General features: G+C 40.2%; 1 protein-coding gene across 1 annotated transcript in view; it reads left to right on the top strand.

Annotated features, from left to right (window-relative positions):
- Positions 1–26,915, top strand: part of vps13c (vacuolar protein sorting 13 homolog C) — a 382,259-nt gene that overhangs the window by 48,961 nt on the left and 306,383 nt on the right. Inside the window, 4 exon segments of the mRNA XM_048262721.1 lie at positions 21,587–21,696; positions 22,137–22,196; positions 22,355–22,414; positions 22,491–22,571. Of these exon segments, the coding sequence (XP_048118678.1) occupies positions 21,587–21,696; positions 22,137–22,196; positions 22,355–22,414; positions 22,491–22,571 (311 nt within the window).

Here is a 26,915-nt window from a genome sequence, read left to right as displayed (position 1 = left end):
CCCTCAATTATGCTGCGGGATGCAGTCTCTCCGCAGGAAGCGCTCTTGCTTAATTTGGAAAGTTATGTATGCAAAGATTCCCACAGGGGTAGGTTATTGGTGAATGTTATGCTGTATATCACTTGTTCTCATGTCTTCTTGGCTTCATGTCAAGCAATGATGTACCGATGTAACCCAGTGTCTCCCCTATATTCATTTAATAGTGGCCCACCATCTAAGCGGAAATATGAGCATAATTGTTGAAATTGTAATTTATATACTATTGTCAACAAAGTTAATGTATGAAAAAACAATCTTGTTCAATAACAAGCTTAAGATTTCATGGCTTAATGGTAAAGGCCTGTAGGTGGCAAAGACAATAGGGGAGACTGGGGACAGTTCTAAAATCTTTTTCTTGTCACCTTTCATTTTGACACTACACACAAAAAGTTAGGGATATCTGGCTTTCAGGTGAAATTAAATGTTTCAGGAAGTACTGAAAAATTGAACTGTTGGCTTATGTGGTCATCTTGTGGCTAATGTATTTTGTTAGCTGTCTTTTGCTAGCTGTCCTTTGCGGTCATGTTGAGAACACTTGCAAAAAATCTATTTGGTATTGATTTTAGTATGAAGAGACCTAGCGCTCTCTCGAAAGATCATTTTGACTTAATTTAACCCTTAGGATTCCAGGCATTTTTTGTGTTTGTTTGTTTGTTTGTTTGTTTGTTTATTTATTTATTTATTTATTTATTTATTTATTTATAAATTACAGTGGCCCAGATGGCTCAACGAAATACAAAGGCCACAACACTTGCAAGTGTTCACAACATGACCACAAAAGACGGCTAACAAAATACTTTAGCCACAACACAAGTAAAAGCCACAACACATGTAAGTGTGACAATACAACGGATATGAACCCACAATGAAAATTGGCCATGGCCGTCATTGCTCCTTTTGCTGGCTGTGATGCCCCTTTAAAAATAGGAGGTTCACAGGCCACTGTGGCATTGGTGCCCCCTTCTTTCAATATTCTGCTTTGCGTCCAACTAATAGCGTTTTTATTTAGGATATAGCCTGTCAAATTAATCTTATCATGCACAGCGCAAATTAATTTAGTCTTTTACGCAGTGGAGAAAATGACCGCACACGGCAAGAAAGAAAGTGCATCCAAATTCACCCATTCTTCTCTGTTGAACTACTCGCGAAGTAGCCTACTCATCACACAGACATAACGATTTGCGAGAAAAGTAACTTTACCATATTTTCCGGACTATAAGTCGCATCAGTTGTCACCCTACTAAACTCTAGCATCCCGGTGACATCCAATGAACTAAGCCCCCCATCATCCCCCGCCCCGCCCCCGCCTGATGCCTCCTTGCCTGTGCCTGTTGAGGTGTCCACGACCATGGCAGCCTTGACAGGGACAACAAGGAGTCGGACATCCCCCAGCCCCCCCCCCCCCCCACAACTGCACTACCCTATCCCATCCATAGTGTCTTTATTTACAAATGTACATACTGTAATTACACTTATACATAGCCTTATTCTACTATTCTGCTGCTCTTCATCCTGCACATACACTTATTCTTAATACTATTATAATGTTACTGTCTCTGCACTACAATAATACTGTTACCACACTGCACATAGCTGTACATACTGTACATATCTATATGGTTCATAGTAAATATCCATATTTATTCAGTTTTTTCTGTAATATATTCTGTTAATACACTGTATATCTATATTGTTCTTACTACTACTATAATGGTACTGCCACTACATTGCACATATCTGTACATGTTGTTCATACATTGTTCATATTACAAGCCATATTTATTCTGCTCTGTTACTTCTACTACACTGCACATACTTATATTCAATTTATAGTACTCTAAACCACCTTCCGAAAACAACTGTATACTACTGTCTACACTGCACTATATTTTTTGTCGTGTCTATGCACCACCTACTTTGTATATCACATTGCACTTTTTCTGCTTTTTTGCACTTCTGATTAGACACAAACTGCATTTCATTGTCTCTGTACTTGTACTCTGCACAATGACAATAAAGTTGAATCTAAAATGTAATCTAATCTAATCAGTCAAAAAATGCATCATGAAATGGAAAAAAAACATATATAAGTCGCACCGGACTATAAGTTTCTTAATTTAGAAATTTATTTCACAAAATCCAAGACCAAGAACTGACTATGTTAACAGGACACATAGAGGCCAAAAATATTGAGAATTCTACCGGGAATGTTAATGAGGACGAAGGAGTGAATAGTGGCAAGCTGAGGCAAGCCCGAAGGCTGCCAATGAGGGCCCAAGGGTAATTGTACAAAAGATTCACCAAACAAAAATGCTGATGTGGTACATGAAAATTTAGTAGAAAATGAGAAGAATGCAATGCAATCAAGCATTTGGGGCGACATTGAGGCACAAGCCGGCAGCAGAGCAAATTTTTGTGAGGCTACCTCCGAGAATGAGAGAGAAAAAGATGCACGTTTTAAAAAAACATACAGAGGAAGGAGTGAGTGATTGCCGGCTGCAATCAATCATTTTGGACGATATAAAGGCACAAGCTGGCAGCAGAGCAAATACTCGGCAGGCTACGAGAGTGAGAGAGAGAAAAAGATGCGCATTTAAAGTGTAATTCCAGCAAAAATTGACCCAAGAGTGTTTTTCTGCATTAAAACACATCAAATAAGCCGTGGAGAGAGTATCTGTCGTTGATCAACCACTACAGAGCTTGCTCCGGTATACGCTACAGCCCCAAATCGCAAACAGTGGATTAGCTAAGGGCCATGAGCGAAACGCTTCCCAAATAGCATTTTTTAACCAGTAATATTGTTCAAAACAGCATAAAACCTAGTCAGTAGCTTCCTCAGGGTCCCTACACATAAAACGAAGCACCAACAATGTAGTTAGCGAACCCGGAATTTATTACAGAAGACTAAAAGAACACTTACCAACTGTCCCCCTACCAGCTTCTCTCGAAGGAAACTCCATATAAGCCATTACCTTCCAACAATAGACGTCATGGTCCATGTGAGATCTCAGTCTTCTGTGAGATTAACAGTCTACTGTTATAAACTCCGGGTTCGTTAACTACGTTGTTGGTGCTTCGTTTTATGTGCTTTTTTTAGAGACTGCATGCCTTTCTTAGCCAGTATGCACATTTAATCTGGAAAGGCAAGTTATTCAACTACCACACACAGAATAAGGTGACCATATGTCCCGGTTTTGACTTGCGTGTTCCAAGTTCCAACAAAAGCCTATCGAGACAATAAAATGTCCCGGTTTACACCAGCCACTATTAAAGTTTGGTCTTATTACAGCCCGATCATTAACTAAACCCATGTAGAATGAACAGGGCTTAAATTTCAGTGCGGTATTGCGTGTATTGCGCATAATTTATTTAAGTTCCGCAACTCTAGCCATCATAATGCAAGACATTCCCGCACACATTTTACAGAGCTGTCTGATAACGTTAATCTAATAATGGAGCGGCCTGAATGCGGGGCTATTGACTGGACGGACCAACTCTGACTTCATTTGAACGTAGCCCCATGCAGAGACACACGCATGCAGGATCACTTTGCGGGGGCCTCTCTCTCTCTCTCAGCAGGATTTGTCACCGCTGAAGTCAAATTATGCTAGGTGTTTCTACATCAACTGCTACCGACAGGAAAGGAAAACAAAAGTTTCGCGATCAGGAACCGTCAGGAATTTTGCAAACACAGAAGCATGACAGCCTAGAGTGGCTTTAAGACGCGAGAGAACATGGATGTGTTCTCCATTTGAGGAACGCTATAATCGATTGCGAATGTGAACAGACAGCTACAGACTCGCCTAGCCTAGGCCTACTTTCACTTTTTAGAGTGCGCATTCATTACGTGAAAAATGCTTTGTAGCAAAACAGTGATCATTTCATGCATGTCTGGATAACGGGTGAGGAATGTTTAGGAGACAGACTATCGTAAGTTTCATGTAGTTGAAAGAGTGTCAGGATTTCCATCTGCTTATTGCGAGACAAGGCATCCGCTTTCATTCATTCATGGAACGTGTGCTGTGCTGTAATGGAAACCTTATTCCATATAGCCAAATAGGTCTACAATAGCCTAAATTGAGTTATTTTTAAAAAAAATATGCATGATTTACTTTTTTATAAAATTTGTAGGCTGGAATGCCTCGCAGCAACAATTGTGTTTAAATGTAGGTTACTGCTTCAGCCTCTGCCAAGCTCAGAAGGGGGCAGCAAGCGACTGGTAGCTTGAGAGCGACGTGTTGGAGTCTCATGGTGTAGGACAATGACTTTTCATTTCCGTTGTGGGTTCATATCCGTTGTGTTGTGACACTTGCATGTATTGTGGCTTTTTGTTGTGTTGTGGCTAATGTATTTCGTTAAGCTGTCTTTTGTGTCGTGTTGTGAACACTTGCAAGTGTTGTGGCTTATGTGGTCGTGTTGTGGCCTTTGTATTTCATTGAGCCATCTGGGCCACCGTATTAAATAAATGACAAACAACACAAACATAGATTAAACCTTTTTTTAAAGTATATTTTTTTGGACTTTTATGCCTTTAATTGACAGGATAGTGGAGAATGATAGGAAGTGATTGGGAGAGAGAGTCGGGGTGGGATCTGGAAAGGACCACGGGGCGGGAATCAAACCCGGGTTGCTGGCATACGGTACAGGTGCCCCAGCCAGTTGCGCCACGGCCGGGGCCAGATTAAACTTTTTTACTAATTGAAATCACACACACACTTATCCTGAAATATAATACCATTGATTTTTTTTTTCAACGGTCATAGTCAGAGAGATATCCCTCAAAGTCATGTTGACACTACTTTCTATAATGCAAGTCAGTAGGTGGATTACAGTCTATGGATAGATGGTGCTGTTGCTGATATAGTTAATCTACCCATCCCTGGACAGGAAATGACTTTCATACAAATGTCCCATGGTCATTTCAGTTTACTTTCTGATTAGTTTGATGGTCAAAAATAATGATAAAACAATGTTTTGTGAGTTCTCTCCCCACTATTATATTTTTGCGACGTTGAATTTAAACTGAAATAGTGATCTGGTCTGTGTATGATACGTTCATTCGTTTTTCCATTTAAAACCAATAATCAAAAAACTAAAATGCAGTTACTTTTTCTATATCCGTTTCTAAAACCAAAATGAAAAACAGAGATAGGGAGTCGTTTTTTCATTTTCCGATTTTCTTTTCTTCAGCAAACAGAATGGCCAACTGCCGAGTGCATTCAAACTTCTGTAGACTGCTCCAACCTGATGGAAATGTATGACCGGCAGGCGACCAAAGGAACCGTTGTTTACGCAAAAATTGGGGTGGTGTCATATCGTGGCTATCTGAATGATATGGCGTAGAGGCATAAAGGCTTGTACAGACATAATCTGTGACCTGTTGCCAAAGCATGCGATGCATTGCAGCAATTAAAGCACCTCACAGACACCTCACAGAATGTTTCGTCAGCAAACAGAAGTAGGTTAACGGCCAACCCTGAGCACATTCAAACTTCTGTAGGTCCAACCCGATGGAAATGTATGACCGGCATGCGACCAAAGGAACCATTGTTTCAGACAATCTAGTTCAGTAAGTATATATACTCTTTTGATCCCGTGAGGGAAATTTGGTCTCTGCATTTTTCCCAATCCGTGAATTAGTTAAATACATACAGCACACAGTGAGGTGAAGCACACACTAACCCGGAGCAGTGAGCTGCCTGCTACAGCGGCACTCAGGGAGCAGTGAGGGGTTAGGTGCCTTGCTCAAGGGCACTTCAGCCGCGGGTGTGGGTAGGTAGCCTATACTGTCCAACATGGCGGACCGTGCGTTTAGTGGTTAGGCCTTCAATTGCGTTTTTTTTATTGTCATGAACAAATTAGTTGGGGGGCGTTACGGGGGGATTCCCCCCGTAGATTTTTTTTTTAAACATTTCAGCGTGTAAATGTGCATTTTCCCAGCATTTCGCTGTGAATTTTTTTTTTTGTCTCTTACATTAGTCTGTGTATCACCCTAAAATCGCCGTCGTTACACTAACAAGTAGCCTAATGTTCCAACATGATAGGTCCCCGAGCAGGAATCTGCTTCACGTATTGTAATTGCAAACACATTTAATAGGCGAACATGGAGCTACTTACCTCCAAACATTCATCTTACTGGACAGGGGACAGCAGCAGTGCGTTCAATGTAGCCCATGTCATTGAAAGTAAACACCAAGCCAATTTGTATATGACTGGGAGAGCAATAGAGATGATTTTAAGAGGATAATCTTATTTAACCTTAGGCTTTTATGATTATGGTTTTATGATACCATAGGCTAAAAGTTGAACTAAAATGCAATAACAATGTACAGTAAGTTAAATTATGTTCATGTACTTTAAGTAGGCTACATTATCAGTCAGCAAGCTAACAGCAAGCTAACAGCAAGAATAGAACAGACAGGAATATACAGAAATACAGAAAAACAGGTATTAAATCACAATACAATAGAATATTAAAACTGATATTGATAACCAAGTAGTGAAAGGTACTTATCTTATTGAACCATGTTTCAGGAAATAGGCCAGGGTTGGTGGTATTTCATTGGTGCTCTCTGCTGTGAAAATGGAATTAAAACAAGAGGAAACTATACTTACCTGCAATCTACTTAATACTATCTTCTGGCGGCTCAGCTATACCCATGCCCCGTAATGCAGGCTCTAGATATGCCAAAATCAAGAAGATATATACTGTGAAATACAGTATGTGTACCAGCATTCTTTCTGAACATGGCAATGTGGCATTTGATTATTTAAAGATGAAATCCAGTCGCCTTTCCTTCTTTGTGAATGATGAAATCACACGGTCATGCAGAACATCTCTGGCCTTTAAATTCAAAAGCAGCTCTGTCTCAATGGCCATTAGTGCAAGAGAGGATAGCCTCTGTCCAGTTGAGTTCCTAGAATAAGTATTTATTCTTCTCAGAGCTGAAAAGGACCTTTCCTCTGAAGCAGTGGATACAGGGATGGTAACAGCCAAGCAAACAAGGGCATACAGTTGGTGCATGCTCCTTTGTAATCCTTTCTGCTGGAGGTACAGACAAACATCTGATGGGCTCTTACCTTCAAAGTCTGCCATACCATACATCACACTGAGCTCAGCTTTTAATCGGGTCATATCAAACAATGGTCCATGGCTCACCCTCAAGCTGTCAAAAGCTGCCTCTGGGAATGTTGCTCGGTAGGTTGCAAACTTTGAGGCATCAAGAAGAGAGAGGAATGAAAGCCTCTGATGATCCTTGAAACGAGAACTTGTCTGCATCACGATGCTGTCAAGAATCTGGCCATGGAGTTGCTTGTATCGGTGGCGAACATTCTCGTCTGGGTGACCTCTGCGAGTTCTCGGTGCCCCTACCTCACGCATAGTGGATGCATAAATGTTATCAAAGCTCTCCTTCTCATGTTCAACGATGCCACAAAACTCATTCACCCGGTCAAGACAGAATTGCATGTCCAGAGTTTTGGTCTGCAGTATGTCAAACAGAACGTCGGCATGAGTGAACACACCAGAGAAAGCGGAAAGCATGAAACAAAAATCAAAGCTGCACAAAAGACTAATGTAGCCATCTGCACTCCGCACAGCATCTTGATCATAGTCATCGTGGTTTTCAAGAATTGTTTCGAAAACATCAAGAAGAGCTTCTCTCTTCTCCATGACTGTCCTGACTAATCTGGAGTTGTACTGCCATCTCGTCGGTGCCACTCGAGGAAGTCGCCGTTCACAAATCTCGTTGAGCAATTCTGTTCGTTCCGGCGATCGAGAAAAAAAAAACGCCAAGCCTGAAAGATGTGAGAAGAAGACATTGCACTCTCGTATCTTCGACACACCCTGTGTCAACACAAGGTTAAGCGTGTGAGCATAGCAATGGATGAACAAGGCCATTGGAGCTTGCTCTCTCACTTTAGCCTGAACGCCGTTAATGCCAGATGCCATTACAGCAGCACCATCATAGCACTGTGCTACAACCTTATGCAAACAGTCGTGCTCCTCTAAACAGTGACTTCTAAGATCTTCCGATTCTTTTTTACCTGAATATTATGCAGCTCAGTAGCACGTCGGCGCTGCTCATCAAGCTGTAAATCGATCCTGCTAACGCCGAATGTCACTGTCGACACTGTAGCCTGAATATGGCTAGTTGTATTCTGGTGTTTAAGTGCTGCCTTTGTAAGACAACTTAAATTAGAAAAGCCCGAATAATTCCAAACACCACGGTCATTGGAGTAAAGCAGGCAGTCAAAGCAGTACAGTCGATTATTGTACTTTGATCCAGTAAGCCACGGGTAACGTTCGTAATTACTTACCTGAAAATGTCTCACGCAGTTTTTACTTTCTTGGCTAAGTGCTAACTGAGGCATTGGTCGACCTCTCCTCACAATTTCCATCTTCTCAGTGAAATCTCTCCTTGAAAATGGTACTGACAGTAAGTTAGAAACTAGATCACACACGTCTCCTGCCATTGACCTGTCAAAGTGTAAAATTCACCTAAAGAAAGCGAGAGCGAGTTGACACATGTCAATGACACATACATATCCTGTGGCTGTCTGACAGAAGATGCTCGAAGTTTACCTCACGTCAAAACAAATAGTTCTAGCGGCAATATTAGTTTTGATCGACGAATTGTTCCGGGTATTCTTTTGGAACATTGCAGGCCCACCAGCAGTCAGACCTGCCTACCACGTTGTAATAGGTTGATTTGACTGGCTAATCTGTCAGATGTAGCCATCAATCAAACCGAATCCAAATATATGATTTCTAATGGTTGCTTAGGTACCGAAAACGCAGTGATTCCTTGTGAAGGCCTGATGCGGGCCTTAACAAGGGAAGACATGCGATTGGATAAAAATGTATCGCACGCCCTCACTATTTGTTCACACAATCTGTCAATCAGATAACATAGCGAAAAGCGGTAGGATGTGGTAGTAGTCAAGAACGATCAGGAAGGAGAAACAGAAGCAAATAATAAATGGTAAAGTAAAATGTTATTAAAGACACTATTATTTTTCATTCGTTTGAAAATAGTTAGGAAGGCCCTGACGGTCCGCCACTGCTGTCCAAATAACACTGTTACAGGGGGGCTACACCGCTGAACACTACTAAAGCATTCCGTTCGCGATGCGTAAAAAACAATTTTAGAAGATTGGTGTATTTTTTTTAGAAAATATGGTATGGGGCCCGGGAGGTGACATAAAAAAAACAAAAAACAAAAAGCCACTGAAATTAGGTTGCAGTTCCTTATCTTGCCAACTGCGTTGGTGTTGCATTCCACACTGACTGACACGCCAACCTAGTCAGGGTGCGATTTGTGAATAAAATCTGAGGGGGGATGCGTTATCGCTCCTACACATCACTCCATCCTAAGCCTCGATTTCAATAGTCAATTTGATTTTAGAGGCTCTAAAAATATGAAGTATGTTTCCTTTTCTTTAACATGTTTAGCTGGATTCCCCAGTGCAGTGAACAAGCCGCTGCATTCTGCAGTGAGTCAAGACCAGAAGTTAACCTTACCACACACGCACAGTGATATAGTCTTTTGATTTTAGACAGGGCCGGTCCTATGTTATTCTGGGCCGGGGAGCACGCGGCACAGGTGAGCACAGGCTACCAGGAGAAACATCAACCAATTCAGATCAATTAGTTAAAATAATATAGATCAACCATACAATTGCAAGCGACCATGCCACAGCGGGCTACTGTATAAATGTCCTCATTTTTCTACCGTATCCTCAAATTCGTCTGCTGCTCTGCTATGTTCTTTTTTTCTGGCTACCAAATTTGTTTACAGACATTTTTCCACTAGTTTAGCCTACCAAGCATACGCGTAGCCACGGCCGGGCCAGGCCCGTCTACTTGTCAGTCTTGCCCGTCAAATTAGAGGGCTTTCCTTCGTTTACGTTCACCATCTAAAAACAACGCGCAAGTCAATACTGCGCTGAGAGCTCAAGAATCAGTCAAATCGCGAACAGCCAGCAGCTGTAATTGTCAGGTGTGATGACGCGCTGAAACTACATTCATGCATTGCTTTGCTTTAGTTGAAAATGTTTCTGCGTAATTTGTCAGCTGTGATCAAATACGTTCAATAAATTCCACTTTTATGTCATAAATATAACCTGCCTATGCCTAATGTTTGTATGGTCACCCATTTGAACATTTCTGGCTACGCTACTGCTACCAACAACAGAATCTCTTGATCTCATGTCTTGACACTTGCAGTCAGATGGGCTAACGTAGCCTACTACTCCCCACGGGGGAGGGGGAACTTTTGATACATTTTTAAAAATAAATCGTCCTCAGCCAATAGGGAAACTGCCAGAAACAACAAGCAACGCTGGTAAGTGAGACACAAGCTGGTAAGTGAGACACAGCAATGATGCTGTACTGGCCTCACTAATTTTAGCTCATTAGTTATCCAGCAAGTTAAACATTAGGCTATAGGATACAAAGAACGTCGATGCAGCTTGATCCTTTGTTCAGTTTCTCCCATTCCTTTATTAATTTTGTAAAACTGTAACACAGAAATACATCTCTTTCAGCTCATTTATGCCTTTTTAGGAATATACATTTAGGAATATAAATCACATAGAATATGACTGACTGCAACCGTAAATAACACACTTCATCGCTACCACGTTTCAACCACGCTAGCCGCCATTACGATATAAGAAACCATATCAATGAACTAAAATGGCTTATATTGCATGTCACACAGTTACCTAACACACATGTAGCAAACGAAATAATACTTACAGGCATTGCCCTCATAGGGAACCAAATTATAATTAAAGCGACTTATTGCTGTAAACTGGTAGCTGAATATTCACGAGACACTAAAACATCCGTTAACTTTCGTACTTCTTTTCCGTCGTGAGAGAACAGGAAGTAGGCGGAACACATTTCTGCATACCGGGAAAATGACCATTTCGCCCAGTAGATGGCACTCTAACACAACAATTGCTGAGAAACATAGAAAACAGTAAGCTTGACGTTTATGTCTGCTAAGACCATGACAGATGCACTTAATGCAGAATCACCACAGAAAGCGTTTATTTGCTTATTTATTTTTCTGGGCCCCCCCCTCCTGAACGGTGCGGTTGCTCCCGTACGGTGCATAGTGCTCGTCATGAAAAGAAAACAGCAGCTTAATATTTTTCAGGTGTTTAACAGTAATAGGCGCACTGTTCTTAGCAGTTATGCCAAAGGCAGTGAGATTAGCCATTGCATCCTAGTCACTCTGTTTGGAACATCGCAGTTTGGGTTCAAGATTTTCGGTAGTACGGAGCCCAGGAGGTGACATGGAAAAAACAAAGGTAAAAAAAAAAACTGAGAAAAGGTATGTACTGGGGACAAATACTGACTAGGTTTGTGAGATATTGAGTTTGTTTTTGCGAGATCTCGAGTTTCTTTTACGAGATATTGAGTTTCTTTTGCGAGATTTCGAGTTTCTTTTGTGAGATATTGACTTTCTTTTGCGAGATCTTTAGTTTGTTTTGTGAAACGTTCTGGAGAGCTCTAGCCACTGAAATTATGTTGCAGTTCCTAATTTTGCCAGCATGAGGCCAACAAGAGCAAAAATAAATGCAGGCCAGGCTGCGGTGTCTGTGTCGGTGAAATCACTCAAAGAGATCTCAGAAGTGATACCGATTACGTTACATTTGTTAGTGATGGATCGACAAATAACAACTTATTTTGAGATGGGGCTCAAATACAGCCTACATTAGGCTACATGTAAATTGAGTAATTAGGCTACATTATGTTAATTAAAAGATTAAAGTAAAGAGTAGGCCTAGGCTATTGTCTTTTGCTCGGACTGGAAGGCTATTCTAAAATCAGGGCTGGGGGTTGCAACGGGAGCAACCGCACCGGGCCTGGTCATGAGGGGGGGGGGGCCAGAAAAATAAATAATCAAATAAACGCTTTCTGTGGTGATTCTGCATTAAGTGCATTCTGTGTCTCACTTACCAGCTTAAAGCGTTGTTGCTTTTTGTTTCTGGCAGTTTCCCTATTGGCTGATAACGATTTATTTTTAAAAATGTATCAAAAGTTCCCCTTCCCCCCCGTGGGGAGTAGTAGGCTATGTTAGCCCATCTGACTGCGAGTGTCAAGACGTGAGATCAAGAGATTCTGTTCTTGGTAGGTTAAACTAGTAGAAAATGTCTGTAAACAAATTTGGTAGCCAGAAAAAAAGAACATAAACAGAGGATGGAAAATACAAAAAAGGAGGGAGAGAACGCAAAGAAGGTAGGCCTATGGTTCTTGGCTTAACGTTCAGGCAGCAGACGAGTTTGAGGATACGGTAGGACAATGAGGACATTAATTCAGTAGCCCGCTGTGGCATGGTCACTTGCAATTGTATGGTTGATCTATATTATTTTAACTAATTGATCTGAATTGGTTGATGTTTCTCCTGGTAGCCTGTGCTCACCTGTGCTGCGTGCGTATACCTAGGCCATATGGCTGTCGTGGTCGTGGTCGCGCGTGCATGTTGTGCGTGTGCATGTGTGGTAACGTTAACTTCTGGTCTTGACTCACTGCAGAATGCAGCGGCTTGTTCACTTCACTGGAGAATCCAGCTAAATAAGTTAAAGAAAACTAAACAAAACTTCATGGAATGTTGCTAGGTTACGGGGACGCTGGCGAGACACGCCGCTCCATCTGGCATCATGTTTTTGTTTGTTTTTATGTAATGACCATTCTCTCTTTATTTGCATTATTTTTGGGTAGTTTTTGTGTTATTCTTAGTCCTTTATTTGCTGACAAGTCTGTTGATGCTGTGACGTTAAGTTAACTTAACGTTAAAGTCCATTGGGCTGAGGACCTAGCCATGGCTAACGTTGGCGTTGGCTTTTGTCCTGGGCCTCTGGTGTACTCCATCCGTGAAAGGCGCTGCACTTCGGAAAGGGATTTCTCCGCTGCCGCGACCACTGGATTGACCTGCGAGCTGCCATGCTCTGCTGCCTGGAGTCTGGATTGAGTAGGCTAACTTTAACGTTAGAAGGAAGTTTGAAGAACTCTGACGACAGCGATCTCACTGAACGGTCGCTGTCAATGTTCACCGAGTTGCTGATCTGTAGGATCACCTACGACCTCAGACTGTTCATTGCTTCCAGTGCTCTCCAGACTGCCAGGAAAACGTTAAATCCTCCGGGTTGGACACAGCTGTGCTCCTTCATCATTGCCCTTGGACTATTCAGCCGCTTAACTAGATGCAACCAACTGGACTAAGTTAACATGAGTTTTCTTTTTAAAATGTCTTAATTATTTATTTTATTATTTGTTTTTGTTTGTTTGTTATCTGTCTTGAATGTTTCACATGTTGTATGTTTCACGTGACGGGTACGCTTTGCGCTGGCGATTCGCGCCCGCTCCGTTAGGCATTTTGTTATTTGTTTGTTTGGGTCTTGTGTGTGAAGCACTTTTGTTGCACTTTGTGCATAGAAAAAATGCTCTTCATGTTTGTCTGTAAGCACTTTGTGCTCAATGCTTGAAAAGTGCTATATAAATACATATTATTATTATTATTATTATTATTATTATTGTTATTATTATTATTATTATATTATTATTATTCATATTTTTAGAGCCTCTAAAATCAAATTGACAATTGAAATCGAGGCTTAGGATGGAGTGATGTGTAGGAGCGATGACACATCCCCCCTCAGATTTTTTCACAAATCGCACCCTCACTAGGTTGGCTTGTCAGTCAGTGTGGAACGCAACCTCAGATCAATGCAGATGGCAAAATAAGAAACTGCAACCTAATTTCAGTGGCTAATATAAAGCTCTCCGGAACATTTGTAGTGGTTCTCATATACATTGATGGATTTGCGAGATCTCGCAAAAGAAAGTCAAGATCTCGCAAAAGAAACTCGAGATAACACAAAAGAAAGTCAATATCTCGCAAAAGAAACTAGATCTCGCAAAACAAAGCAAGAACTCACAAACCTGCAAACCTAGTCAGTGTTTGTCCCCAGTACATACCTTTTCTCAGTTTTTTTTTTTTTTTTTTTTACCTTCATTTTTTTTTCATGTCACCTCCCGGGCTCCGTACATAGGCTATGCGACGCAAACGGAACAAATGTCATTTATTTTTCTTTATTGCATTTCACATTATCCATTAGGTCAACATTGTCTTTGTAGCCTAATCCCTTAGTTGAAAATACAGGATAATTTTTGTTTAGCAAGTGACTATAGAACTTCAAAAAGTCATATATTGTTGGTTTTAAATGGAAAAATAAATGAACAAATCGTACGGACCTGATTTGTTAATCATTTTTACACTAAAAACAATAGAATAACCCTTTGTTTGGTGATTTCCCACATTGATTTTATTGTCTTTTCAAAATAAACACATATGCAGTTTGAGTCTTGCAAGATTGTTTCAGGTGGAATTTTGTCCCATTCTTCCTGTAAACATGTCTTCAGGCGTGCATCAGTATGAGGCCTTCAAAATGTCACCCATTTTCTGTTGGGAATAGGTTAGGACTACAGGCAGGCCAGTCCAGCACCCGGACCTTGTCGCAGTCATGCCCTTGTAATATGTGCAGTTTTGCATTGTCTTGTTGAAATATACATGGCCTTCCCTGGAAGAGGCGTCGTCTTGATGGCAGCATATATTGCTCTAATATCTGTATGTACTCCTCACCATTAATGATGCCTTCACAAAAGTTACCCTTGCCAATGGCACTGACACAACCCTAGACCATGACAGACCCTGGTTTCTGTTGCAGGTAACAGTCTGGAAGGTCCTTTTCAGGTCCGGAGCACCCAGCATACATTTTTTCCAAAAAATACTTGAAATACTTATTTGACCATAATACATTTCCACTGTGTCATGGGCCATCCGAGCCCAGAAAATTCAACAACACTTCTGGACACAGTTAAGATAAGATAAGATAAGATTCCTTTTGGCACAGTAAAGTTTGAAGTGGCATTTGCGGATGTAGTTTTGTATTGTAGTGCTTGACAAAGGTTTGCCAAAGCAATCCTGAGCCCATGTGGTGCTGCTGTTCACCGGTTCGAGTCTGGGCGTGTGCAGGGCTGAGCTGTGCGGTTCAACACTTACTGTAACAGGTTACACATGAGCCAAATGAAATAGTTATCATTTACCTTGTTAAACTCTGATGATGAATTTGAAGAGTGTTACACACACGCACATGCACACACACACTGAACATTGACACAACTGATAGGAAATAGACTACATATTGTTCGTAATACATTGTATTGTGTCTGCACTTGCTGAACATACACATGGCAGTGGGCCACTCTTTTGGCTGTTGTGGGACAGATGTGGCCTGCAGGCCGCTATCTGGGGAACCTTGAATTTATGACTTTGGTCAGGTATCTTCCTGAAATCCACCTTCTAAAAGCTGTACCCGGGTACTTGCAGGTGTTGCATAACAAAGCCATGCGGGCATACAGTATGAACATCATTTGCTTCGTCCAGATGCTCCTACATTTTCTTGCAATATGTGGTAGAAAATTTTTGCATTTATTTCCTTTTCTCATATCTTCAGTCGTTCTTTCTTTGATCTGGCCTCCCATTTCTAGCCTTTATCTTCAGAGTTGTCTGTGTTATCTGTCTGTGTCTATTTATATCCACTAACTCTACCCTCTTCTCTCATGTGTGTTCTGCATGCGAAAGGACAAAAGCATAAAAAATATAAAAGAAACTTTAGGAAATCTAAACACACCAAACAAAAGACAGGTATGTCAGCTTGTATGTTATCAATGTGTGTGTTAGTGAACTGGGGGCCATGGTTCTGTGCCTATTGTGTATGAGTGATATTTTTGGATGGGACAATAAACTTTTTCCATTGTTTAACTGAATGGTTATATATACCCAGGGGGCAAAACCCTACTTTTTGTAATGAGATAGGATCGTGTAAAAGGTTGTTATACATAAAATGAAAACTTGAATGTTCACAAGGGTCACAACCTGGGTGCATTACCCGGTCAACAAAAATCTTCAGGATGTGTATCCCTACTGTAAAAATAGTGCTTTGAACTCATGGGACTTCCCGATCACTCACTCAGCATTATAATCTGAATACATATCTCAGGGATAGTTCACACTAGAAATTATCAGATCTACTGACACAGTGAAAAACAGGCTTTCAGATGATGCCTTTCAGATGATGCCTGTTATGCAAGTCATCTGAAATAAAGACTTGAAGTACTTAAAACGAAATACTTAAACTGTTGTTGGTCATTTTTATAGAACATTTTGTTTCCATGTTTTTCCTCTAGCTTAGCCCACAATAAAGAAAAGGCTATTGGTCTGTAGATGAGTAACCAAATATTTTACACTGTTTACACTCAAATTTGTTCCCAAACTTTTTTTCCGAAATAATAAGGAATGTGAGGAGGTTACTATTATCTTTAAAGAGTGCATCTACAATTGAAACTATCTACAGCCTATGACGCAAATTGAATAGCCATGTCCGGTGTACGGATGTCTGCTTTAGTTGACTAGATTTCAATCGGTCAAGTTGAAGAGCTGGTGTCCGTTAATGTTCGTGCAAATAGGCTGATTCATGTCCCTAGCATTTTGCAACTGCGAGGTCCATGGCAGGCGCCCCACAGAAATGTTTCATTTTGCGAGTGAGATGTCCAGGCTGTCCCCTGTGCGACGTGTTCACCCCCCCAGTTTCAGAGCTATTCTAAATGCAAAATTGCACAGAGAGCCATGACTGTGGTAAACAAACTATATCCTAATAGAAAACTGATAGCTTTCCTGGCTAAATGATATAAGTTAGGCCTATTAGACAACATAAATTGTGTTGACGACCCAAATAAAATCTCCTGCGACCCAGTCTTTGGGAAACACTGCTTTAACTTACTTAAAATAAAGGACTTATATTTCGACTAGACTTGTATTTCGTGCATTTGGCAAAAGCCCCAGACAGCAGCCTAGTGGTATTGGGATTCGTTATTTGTAAAAGTTGTTTACTTCGCCCTGCTCGACTGTGCGATGGCAGCCCCTTACTTTCACTTTCTGCTGCCCTCATAGTCGGCATGGCCGGTAGCCTAATAACATGGGATGCGTGGCATATGAGGTTGGTACAGACTACTGAAGATTTTAGATGAGTGACCGCAATAGTAGTCCTAAGTAGCTTTTTTGCAAGGCCCAGCAAAGGCTGGCAATGTGGAATACTCTGCTGGTTGGTGCACAAGCAAGTGTTCAGATTGGCTGTCTATCCATCTTTTACGAGGATTTCACTGGAGCAGATCTTCCACACAACTTCGGTAGCCTGGTCAGTATGTGTCTTAGCAGTGCACTTTCATTAGGCCATAGCCTATATAATATTTTAGATTAGTTTTTTTTTTAAAATTGGTGTTTACTAGCTCCCCACCTCCACTGACGATATCATCGTCCATCATCGAAATGTTTCACTGCACACATTGTCAAATGCCAATTAAGGGGACATCGCCCAAACCCTAACCTAAAGGAAAGGAAATAGTGCATGCAAAGCAAAGTGCATGCCAGGCAAGTTTTAAAGTTTTAAAAGCTATTTCATTTCTAAAGTATACGATAAACAAATAAGTGCAATTAGACAGTGACCGACAAAGTGGAGAATTATTTATGTAAGGGATAATGTATAGAACGCCGGTCATTACTGGGAAAATCGCCCTGTCGGGACTTATTTTCACAGTAATGACTGGCGTCCTATACATTATCCCACTTATTATACGGCTACTTGCCAAAACGAAATAATAAACTCCCCACGATATGACTTTAGCCTACATAACCTAGCCTATTTGTTACCGTTCATCGTGGCATTTGCTGAGAAACAAATAGTTCGCAACAACACACGCTGCTGAACTTGAATCAAACATTCTTTAGAACACAGCCAAAGTCCTTTTAGGCAAGTCCCTCAACTCGGCGGCCATATACCAACATTTTATGGGCACTCATCGGGCATAGTCTTTGGGTCGAACTGCGCGTGCGCAAGGCTTCACGACACCAATCTTGCTCCAGCGGCGAGATCACAACACATGATTGGCACGATGTCTTCACAACACACCATATGATTGGCTGGAATGTATTCACATGTCGACGTTTTGCCAAGGAAGGAGTGGGATATGTGTAGACAACGGCCATATTGGCGTGACAAACTAGCCCCATGCATTTCTATGGAGTATTTTTTGAGTGCTGTGTCTCCACATTAGAAAGTCTCTGACACAGCTGATCAACCGTCTGCTTTCACGTTTGAATGAAGTTCCAGTCCTTGCGTAGTGATATGAAAGACATTAATCAGAAGCACAAAACCCGTTGCCATTGACAGCGGTGATTAAATGCTTTGCCGGTGATTTATGTAGATTTAACATAGGCCCGAACGTTGGGAAGGCCCATTCATGTGAATGGAACTTTCTGCAGCACTCTGAAGAGCCGTGTAATAAATACTAGTTACAGTAGATACATTGGAAGATAGAAACAGTTAATTAGTTAATCAGGCGTCCATTAAAATTCGCAAACAATGGCGAACGTTTGCAAACAGTTTTCTGTTGGCCTTCAGTTTTCGAGTTTTCAGCGAACAATTGCAAACAGGAGGTGGTTCTCTGCGAACATACAGTGGAACTGGACGTGAGTTTGACGAAGGCAACAATGCAATTACCTTTACAATGGAATGTTAACACCAAATCGTTCAAATGTAACTGTACAAAGAGAACATGTTCACCACGAACGTTCGCCACTGTTTGCCAAATTTGAACGCACCTCAGTTTGTCCGCTAGTCAGTAAGTTGAGCAGGCCTTTATTAAGAGAACTCAACCTGATATTATTGGGATGAACGAGATTATATAATATAATATATTATTATATGGCTCCTCAGAATGCTGCAGAAAGTTCCCAATAAGCATGTATGCTTCAGCAAGCACACTATTAACTATAAGTGGATGTAGTTAGTTGAGTAGCTCAAGCTCACTTCCACCTGTTTTCTACTGACAGCTTCTCCACTTCTAAGGCCCCCTTTCTCTGTGTACCTCTCCATTCAACTAGGAATATTGATGGAATGCACCTTACATCCATCAATCGTTCCATCTATTTACATTATTCCATTTATCCATCAACTCATCTATGTGTCAAGACATACATCTGTCATCTGTTTACATGTATTCATTTGCATTAATTAATTTAGCAGACACTTATTTATCCAAAGCAGCATACAACCATGAGGAGTAACATTAAAGCTAGATTGCAGAGGAGACCTTAGATAACAATTAAAACTACAACAATACATACTACCAGAGGATGAGAGTGCAGACGTTGCAGAGGCACTCTGAAAAGTTGAGTCTTCATGAGCTTCTTGAAGATAGAGGGATAGAGCCAGACTGATTTGGATCAAGGAGGTCATTTTATGAAGGGAATTTTGTGAATTGTTAAGAAACCTCCCTTTCGTAGAGTCCAGCCGATATTTCTCCACTTGGGAGCAATAGAAAGTTTTTCATGCAGCGGTGTTATCAAAACTAGTTTGAATGCAGTTGAAAATGTACTGGAAGCCATTGAAGCATTAATCACATGTGTGATTGCTGGTGAGATGGTAGGAGATATGACTTGGAGGAGGTTGGTTGAAATTTGGTCCATTGGGCATGTAGTAGGACGGGTACATGTTAAGAGTTCAGACATCTCACTCCCATGAAGGAAATGATACAGTAGGACAGCTGCATTAGTGGCTGGTAACTTGTGAGGTTGGTGTTTTAGTTTTGTGCCATACAACGTGTCTTCTTCATATATACCTACATATTTCTTCATCCATCTCTCCAATATAACTACATCCATCTCCATACAACATCTCCATATATCTACATCCATCCATCTGTCTATCTACTTCCAGGGCTGTAATTTGTTTTGTTTTGCTCAAAGCAGTGGTGCTACAGGGCACACAACTTGTAGCATTGGTACAGCTCTAAAATCAACCACAAGTAGTGCAGCTCATCATAGGTAAGTGCCAGACAGAGGCCACGAAGGTTACATAAAACAAAATCCAAACTTTAGCAAGAAATGTTTTCAGACAAACTTCATGGTCTAATTCAATGTGGTTCACAAAAAATGGGATGACCAATGCCATCTCCCATCAACCTGGAAAGATACTAAAAACACTAACTATTTCTTTGTTTAGTCGGAGCAGCTGGTGGATCTTTATGTGAAGACCTTATGTGTCTTTCCCTTGGTGCGCATCAATGTAAAAAAAAACTCTTCCTGATTTTTCCTACCATTGCTTGACTGGGTCTTCAGTCATCTGTAGTATTAAAATTACCATCACATTGGATAGCTACTTTCAACTTGAGTGAAATACTTACGATGTTATCTGGAATTGTTATCTGGTAAGTGAAACTAGTTCAAATATGAGTTTATCGGATAAAAGGTTGTATTTTCATAGAAGTGGAAGGAATGCCACAGATTACGATTACTTTTTTTTTTTTACTTGGAACACTGTAGCCCCTGACTGACAATTTTAGGGGTACTCACTTTAAATTGACTGGCAATGCAAGTATTTTCTTCCCCCCACATTTTAATTGTGTTACTGATAAATGTTGAGTCAATAGATACAGAAATGATGTGCTGTTTTATACAAGAGTTAGGTCCAGTTGAACTATGCATTAATATATGATTGGACAAGAGTCATCATCATGAGACATGACCGTTCCATTCATTCAAAGCCAGAGGGCAGCGATTTCATAATGTTGCATTTGACCGTTATTAAGAGAGTAAATCTCTCAATCACATCTAGAGCTGAGGATACAGTTTGGGGTGTTGGTGTTTTTGTAATATCTAAGTAATATAAACCCCTCAGCCATTGCTGATGGAAACATTGTTTTCTTGCCTTTTTCGCCACATCATCTTCTCAACCTCAGGAATTTGTTGCTGTAGGTCCTGGATGACGTGACCTGTGCAGTTAACTAATCACTCCTGAACCCTCCCCCTCTCACAAACATTGGCCTACACTGTCAGACTTGTTCCCTTATTGTTTTTCAACATGAAATAAAATAATAATGCAGGTCGCACATGAGCGAGTAGTTGAAAATACTTGCATTGTCTCAAAAAATGCTTGCTGTCTGGAACTCTGAATTAATAGGAAATATTCTGATTACGTGCACAATGAAGACATCAGTTTGTTTCTAGCATAGACTACCACAGAGATATACAGATTTCAGCAGTAGAAATTGGCCGTGCTACTGCGATTGGGTGACTCCTACATGTAAAAAGCAGCATTAGGAGTGCTATGGACCCTCTATGTAGGTTTCCAGTAATTGTTGACCAGGTTGTACACCCAGGTTGTGATCCTTGAAGTTTTTAGATATCATTTCTGGGTCCCAACCTTTCAATGTATTAAGAAATGGTAACCATACTCACAAGTATACGGTGTGTGGTAGTATGAAGTATGAAATCATCATTTAGCCTTAGTAGCTACAGTGTTTTAATGAGCAGATAAATAAACCATATTTATGTATTGCCATGTGATCCATAAACACCAATGGTGCATTCAAAATATTTACAACCACTTGATTGAACTGGTTATTTCATTTCAGAGAATCCTAAAGAAGAGAAAAAAGACTCATTTGTAGAGAAGCTTGCCACACAGGTCATCAAAAACTTGCAAGTGAAAGTCACCAGCATCCATATAAGATATGAAGATAATGTAAGTTGTAGAAATCTGGAACAATCTCCAACCAAACATTAAATCTGCTGTGCCAGTCTCAGCGTTTAAATCTTAAATCATTTTTACAAAATAGCATTTCTTAATAATTGAGGGGTTCATTCTTTGAATCTATGTTGTATTTGCTATTATTACTACTACTACTACCCCTACTACTACTATTATTACTACTACTACCACTTTCTTGTTTGTACACATTTTTACAATTGCTTTTTCACCATACATTTCACATATCGTGGTAAAGCAATTTGTGCTCACTACTCGCAAAGTGCTATTAAACCAAATTTATTATTATTATTATTATTATTATTATTATTGTTACTAGTTGTAGTAGCAGTAGTAGCAGTAGTGTGAAGTCACTATAAATTAAGTTACAATACAGTGAGATATGTAATGTCCACAACTTTGCTTTTTTATTATAGGTATCAAATCCACAGAAGCCCCTCTCAATTGGTGTAACCCTTGCAGAGCTTAGTTTGCAGGTGAAGATGCAAACACAAGTATTTGTGTCCATGCAAACGCACCGTTTGTTCGTTTTTGTGTTGCTTTGCTGATGCTTGAGCATACACATTGTGGCTAAACTTTTGAAATGGTTATGTAACTGCTTTTAGGCACATCATTATGCTCTTATATATTACAGACCACGGATGAGAATTGGAATATGTGCATCCTTGATGAAGCCTCCAAGATATTTTATAAGGTAACATTATTGGTCAAACAAATGACATTTACATTTTTTTCCACTTCATTTACCAAAACTTTCCCTTTCTCTGCAGCTGGGTCGTTTGGAGTGCCTTTGCACTTACTGGAATGTCAACAGCTCTACTATGTCCTCTGGGTCATGGGAGGATATTGTGGTAATGTACCACACACATTCATCATTTTCACTTAACATCCCACAGACTAAAAAGTGTCACACATTGTGACCTTTTTATTGTTAATGTTTAATCTCATATAAACATAAAAAGCCTAAATTTCCCTCATGATGAACAAAGTATCCTTTCATCTATTTACCTATTCTAAATTGGGCCCACTTTACTCAAGAGTGAACTTCTAGTGGCAAATTTAAGGAAAAGTTGGCAAACCATCTCTTTCCCATAATGTGTAGGTGCTGATGAATAGTTTTATTTTTTTTACCATGTGTGACGGTCTGTGGACCGGCACCCAGGATTGGACCCAATAGCAGACACCAAATCAGGAATTGAAGGGAAAATACTTTAATGAAAACTTAGCTTCAAAAGGGCAGTTCAAAAATAAGGAAACTCTGACAGGGCAGGAACAAACTCCACAAAAGGCAGGGCAAAAACAGTCCAACACTCAGAAGATTTCAAAACTTCAAAAAACAGATTAAATTCCAAAAGGAATCCAACACGAAATCCAAAAACAGTCGACGATCACAAAAACAAAGCTTGACACAGAGTACACTGGAGATACGGACTTGACAAGGACTTACATGAAGTGACTGAAAGACTCAAAATAATCTAGCAAAGAACACAAGAAGAGACAGGGTTTAACTACACAGAACCAAACAGGACTAACAAGACACAGGTGGAAAGGAACAAGGCAATAATCAGGGAACAAGGCTCAGGTGAGGGGTATGGTCAAGAAGCAAAAGCACATGACAAGGGTAAAACAAAGGAACACATGGTACCGACACAGGAAGTAAATCAAAGCACAACAGGAAGTGACAGGAAGATATAAGGCAAGGCAAAACAGACAAGAAATACAATCACTACAGAAAACAAGGAATAAATGGCCAGGACCTAATGATCCTGGGCCGGATCCTGACACCATGCATAATTTTGCATGTAAAGCCTGCTAATTTGATTAATATCATGGGCCTTTATTAGCCTGGCTAACGCCAAACCCCATCTCATTGAGATGTGGTTTGGGAACTACACATTCATTTTCTCGTATTTGAAACGTGGTGTACGAATGCCCAGAGCCGTTTATTGGGCGCTACAAATGTCTATCAAATGCGTCTGTACGTACCTCTTAAGGCATACATGGGCAACATACGGCCCGCAGGCCACATCCGGCCCGTGGGCTTTCCCTGACCGGCCCGCGTAAGGTCCGTGAAAGAACAATAGTCAAGAGCCTAGCATGGAGATAATGCATGCAAATCAATATCGTCGTTTTTATTTTGAAAGCGACTGCTATTTGTGCAGCCCATACATTTGTGCGTGGATGCATACGACGTAAACACCCTCACTGATGTGCTGGTGAATAGAATTTATGCTTCTGCGTCGACACAATGCAGTTGCCTTTACGTCGGGCGTAAACCTTTCAAAGTTTTGTGTCTCTTATGTCTGCGTCGACTCACACCACGCCAAGGTTGTTAGAACGAACTCCTACTGCTGCTCGTTGGCGTAATGAAGTGTTCATTTTAAAACGTTACTGGCAGATAAACAGTTTACAATCGGATAACCCCGTAATTGTAACCAAAATATGTCTGAGTTTATTTGCAAAGCTTATGTTAGTAAACTACTAAGATGCTACTACCCACAGGTTGCTTGAAGCAGCCGGCTCAACACACAGAGCGAGTTGACCAATCACAGTTATGTGCATAAAGTTAAAGCAAAAACATAGCCTACATTTTTTAAATAGTTTTCTTTGTGCATGTTGATTAACTAATGACAGCCTGCTATTGTCTACTCCACATTTTCGTAGTCTAATTCTGCATAGAGTTAATTTAATGATTTAATGATGAAATATTGCTGAGTGTTGATGGAAATGGTGGCACAGGCCTATCGGTTGTACTGACTCCTTCACATTTTCATGACCTAGCCTAATTATATAAATATTGTAGTACTTTTTTATATCAGTCTTTGAAAACTGAAAAAAATGTCAATGTCAAAAAATCATTTTCTAGAATGATGATTAAATACTGGACATAGATTAAATATTGCTGTTTTTCCTTTGTCTCCCTCACATTTTCATCTGTTCCTACGACTAGTAAACAAAACCATATGATTTACTTAATGTTATACAAGAACAGAATAGAATTGAACAGAATTGAGTTCAGACTTGAGTTCGGTATTTTGGGTCCGGCCCTCCTCAACAGTCCCAGTTTGTCATGTGGCCCCGTGGGGAGATTAGTTGCCCACCCCTGTCTTAAGGGCTTTGGTGTGTCGTCATTGTCTTGCTGTCCCCCCTCTGTTCTATGATTGGTTCCTTTATTGAGGTGAAAGCGAAGTCCATAGAATCCAGGCTGCCTAGCAGCGTGAATAAAATCGTGCGTGTAAGGCAGCGTGGGAAAATCCAGGCTAGGCCTTTATGAATGGAGTTAAAAAATAATAGTCGGTTGATTATGTACTTGGAGGAAAAAAAATATACTTTTTTCGTATTACCAGTTTTCTACAATTGTTATGATTAAATATGTAAATGAGGCATTTTCTATTTAAATAGATACCAATGTGCATACATTTCAAATACAGAAATCTGAACATTGGATAGTCAGGTTCAAAATTCATGTTTCATTTTGTAGGCAAATTCAGGTCAAATTTATTTACACTAGCAATTTTGGATTTCTCATTACTCCATGGGCCAGATGTATCAACGGTGTATAAAGTAGTTAAAATCATGTTGAGGTCTTTCTACACATGAAAGGGTATTTATTTATTAACCCTTAGAACCCTAGACTGTTTTAAGGGCATTTTCACTACCTTTAGTTAGAAGGATTTATCCTGGTCATTGTAAGTGTACATTTCATGTATTAATACTTGCATTGATTTAATTTAGATTTTTAAATAATAAAAATACAAAATGCGTAGTATAAAAATTCTTATATTTGGACATGTATCTCACCACTGCAAGCTGGAATCTGTCCTGAATCTGGCAATATCACTGCCATGGTGGAGGGATTCTCTGGGGCTGAGCAATTTACAGACATATGTGGTGTGTGCCTTACAAAAATAAATGGCATTTTTTTATTTTCTGCGCTCCATATCTGTGACACGAACTGATCTGACCCGACTTTACCCGAGTTTGCGTGTTAGCCTGTGTGTGCCTATGGTGTATGCGCTCAATGATTCTTTACAACAACTTTTTACTGCATTGCCATGAACAAAGTAAAGGCAAAAAAGGTGTTTCTTTGTTGAACAAATTGGGATGCAATGAATTGGATGCCATGCAGGAATTTGCTAGGATCTCAAAACTGGATTATGAACATGCTTTAGAGAAACACACAATAGAGTTGGATTATAGACATGCTTTGCCACAAAAACAGACAAAAACGTGGGGTAAGTCCAGCTAATGAAGTTATTATTTTGCTGTCACTTCCGTCACGTCTGTTTTATAACCCAGAAGTATGTACTTGGTATCAAATGATAGCTCTGAGTGTCCTCTTTCATCTGACATGCGTGGCATATCTATCCGATCACGGGTCCGCGAGTAATTCAAACGAGAGTAATGTGTGCAGTGTTGGTTTGTGTACATAACGTTATTATTTTGCAGTCACTTCGTCTGTTTTTATAAACCAGAAGGATCAATATACATGGTACCAATGGATAGCCCTGTGTCTCGTCTTTCATCTGATATGCTTGCCATATCTATGCGATCACGGGTTCGTGAGTAATTCAAACGAGAGTAATGGGTGCGCAGGTGAACGCAGAGAAGTATAGACTGTAAATATGATACAATTTGATCATGATTTTTTTTTTTTTTTTTCATACTTGATCGTACAGACAAGTCTCGTTGGAAAGCCCCACCTTTGCTCTGTCACGCAATAAAGGTTTCATCTCGCTGCGATGAACAGTTCCAGAGCAATGTAACAGAGAAGAAAGGGTGTGTTTTTTTTATGCACTTAGCGTCAATCGGGTTCTAAGGGTTAAAAGACACTTGCCAGAGGACATGAGTGCCTCCGTGCATTGTCTTAATGTGATATATAATAATAATAAAATGTGCACTTTGCAGATTGGTGACACCAAGAGTAAGATACAAGCTAAACGGCCCATGCATCCATCATAGTATTTTTGTGCACGTAATATTGCTTATTGCATATTTCTTCCATACCTGAGCTATCAACATAGTTATCAAATAAATATCAAATAAATAGGAGGAGATCACATCAAGGTATTTAACTGTAACTAGAAAATTTAATTTCGAGGAAATTACCAGTGCATGAAAATATAAATATACTGTTTATTAACATAAAATGCAAAACAAACTTTTATTTGGAAACAGTTGGCAGGAGTCATAGT

This window comes from Alosa alosa, chromosome 14 (assembly GCF_017589495.1).
Source record: "Alosa alosa isolate M-15738 ecotype Scorff River chromosome 14, AALO_Geno_1.1, whole genome shotgun sequence".
NCBI classification, from domain to species: domain Eukaryota; kingdom Metazoa; phylum Chordata; class Actinopteri; order Clupeiformes; family Clupeidae; genus Alosa; species Alosa alosa.
This window is presented reverse-complemented; position numbering and strand designations above follow the sequence as displayed.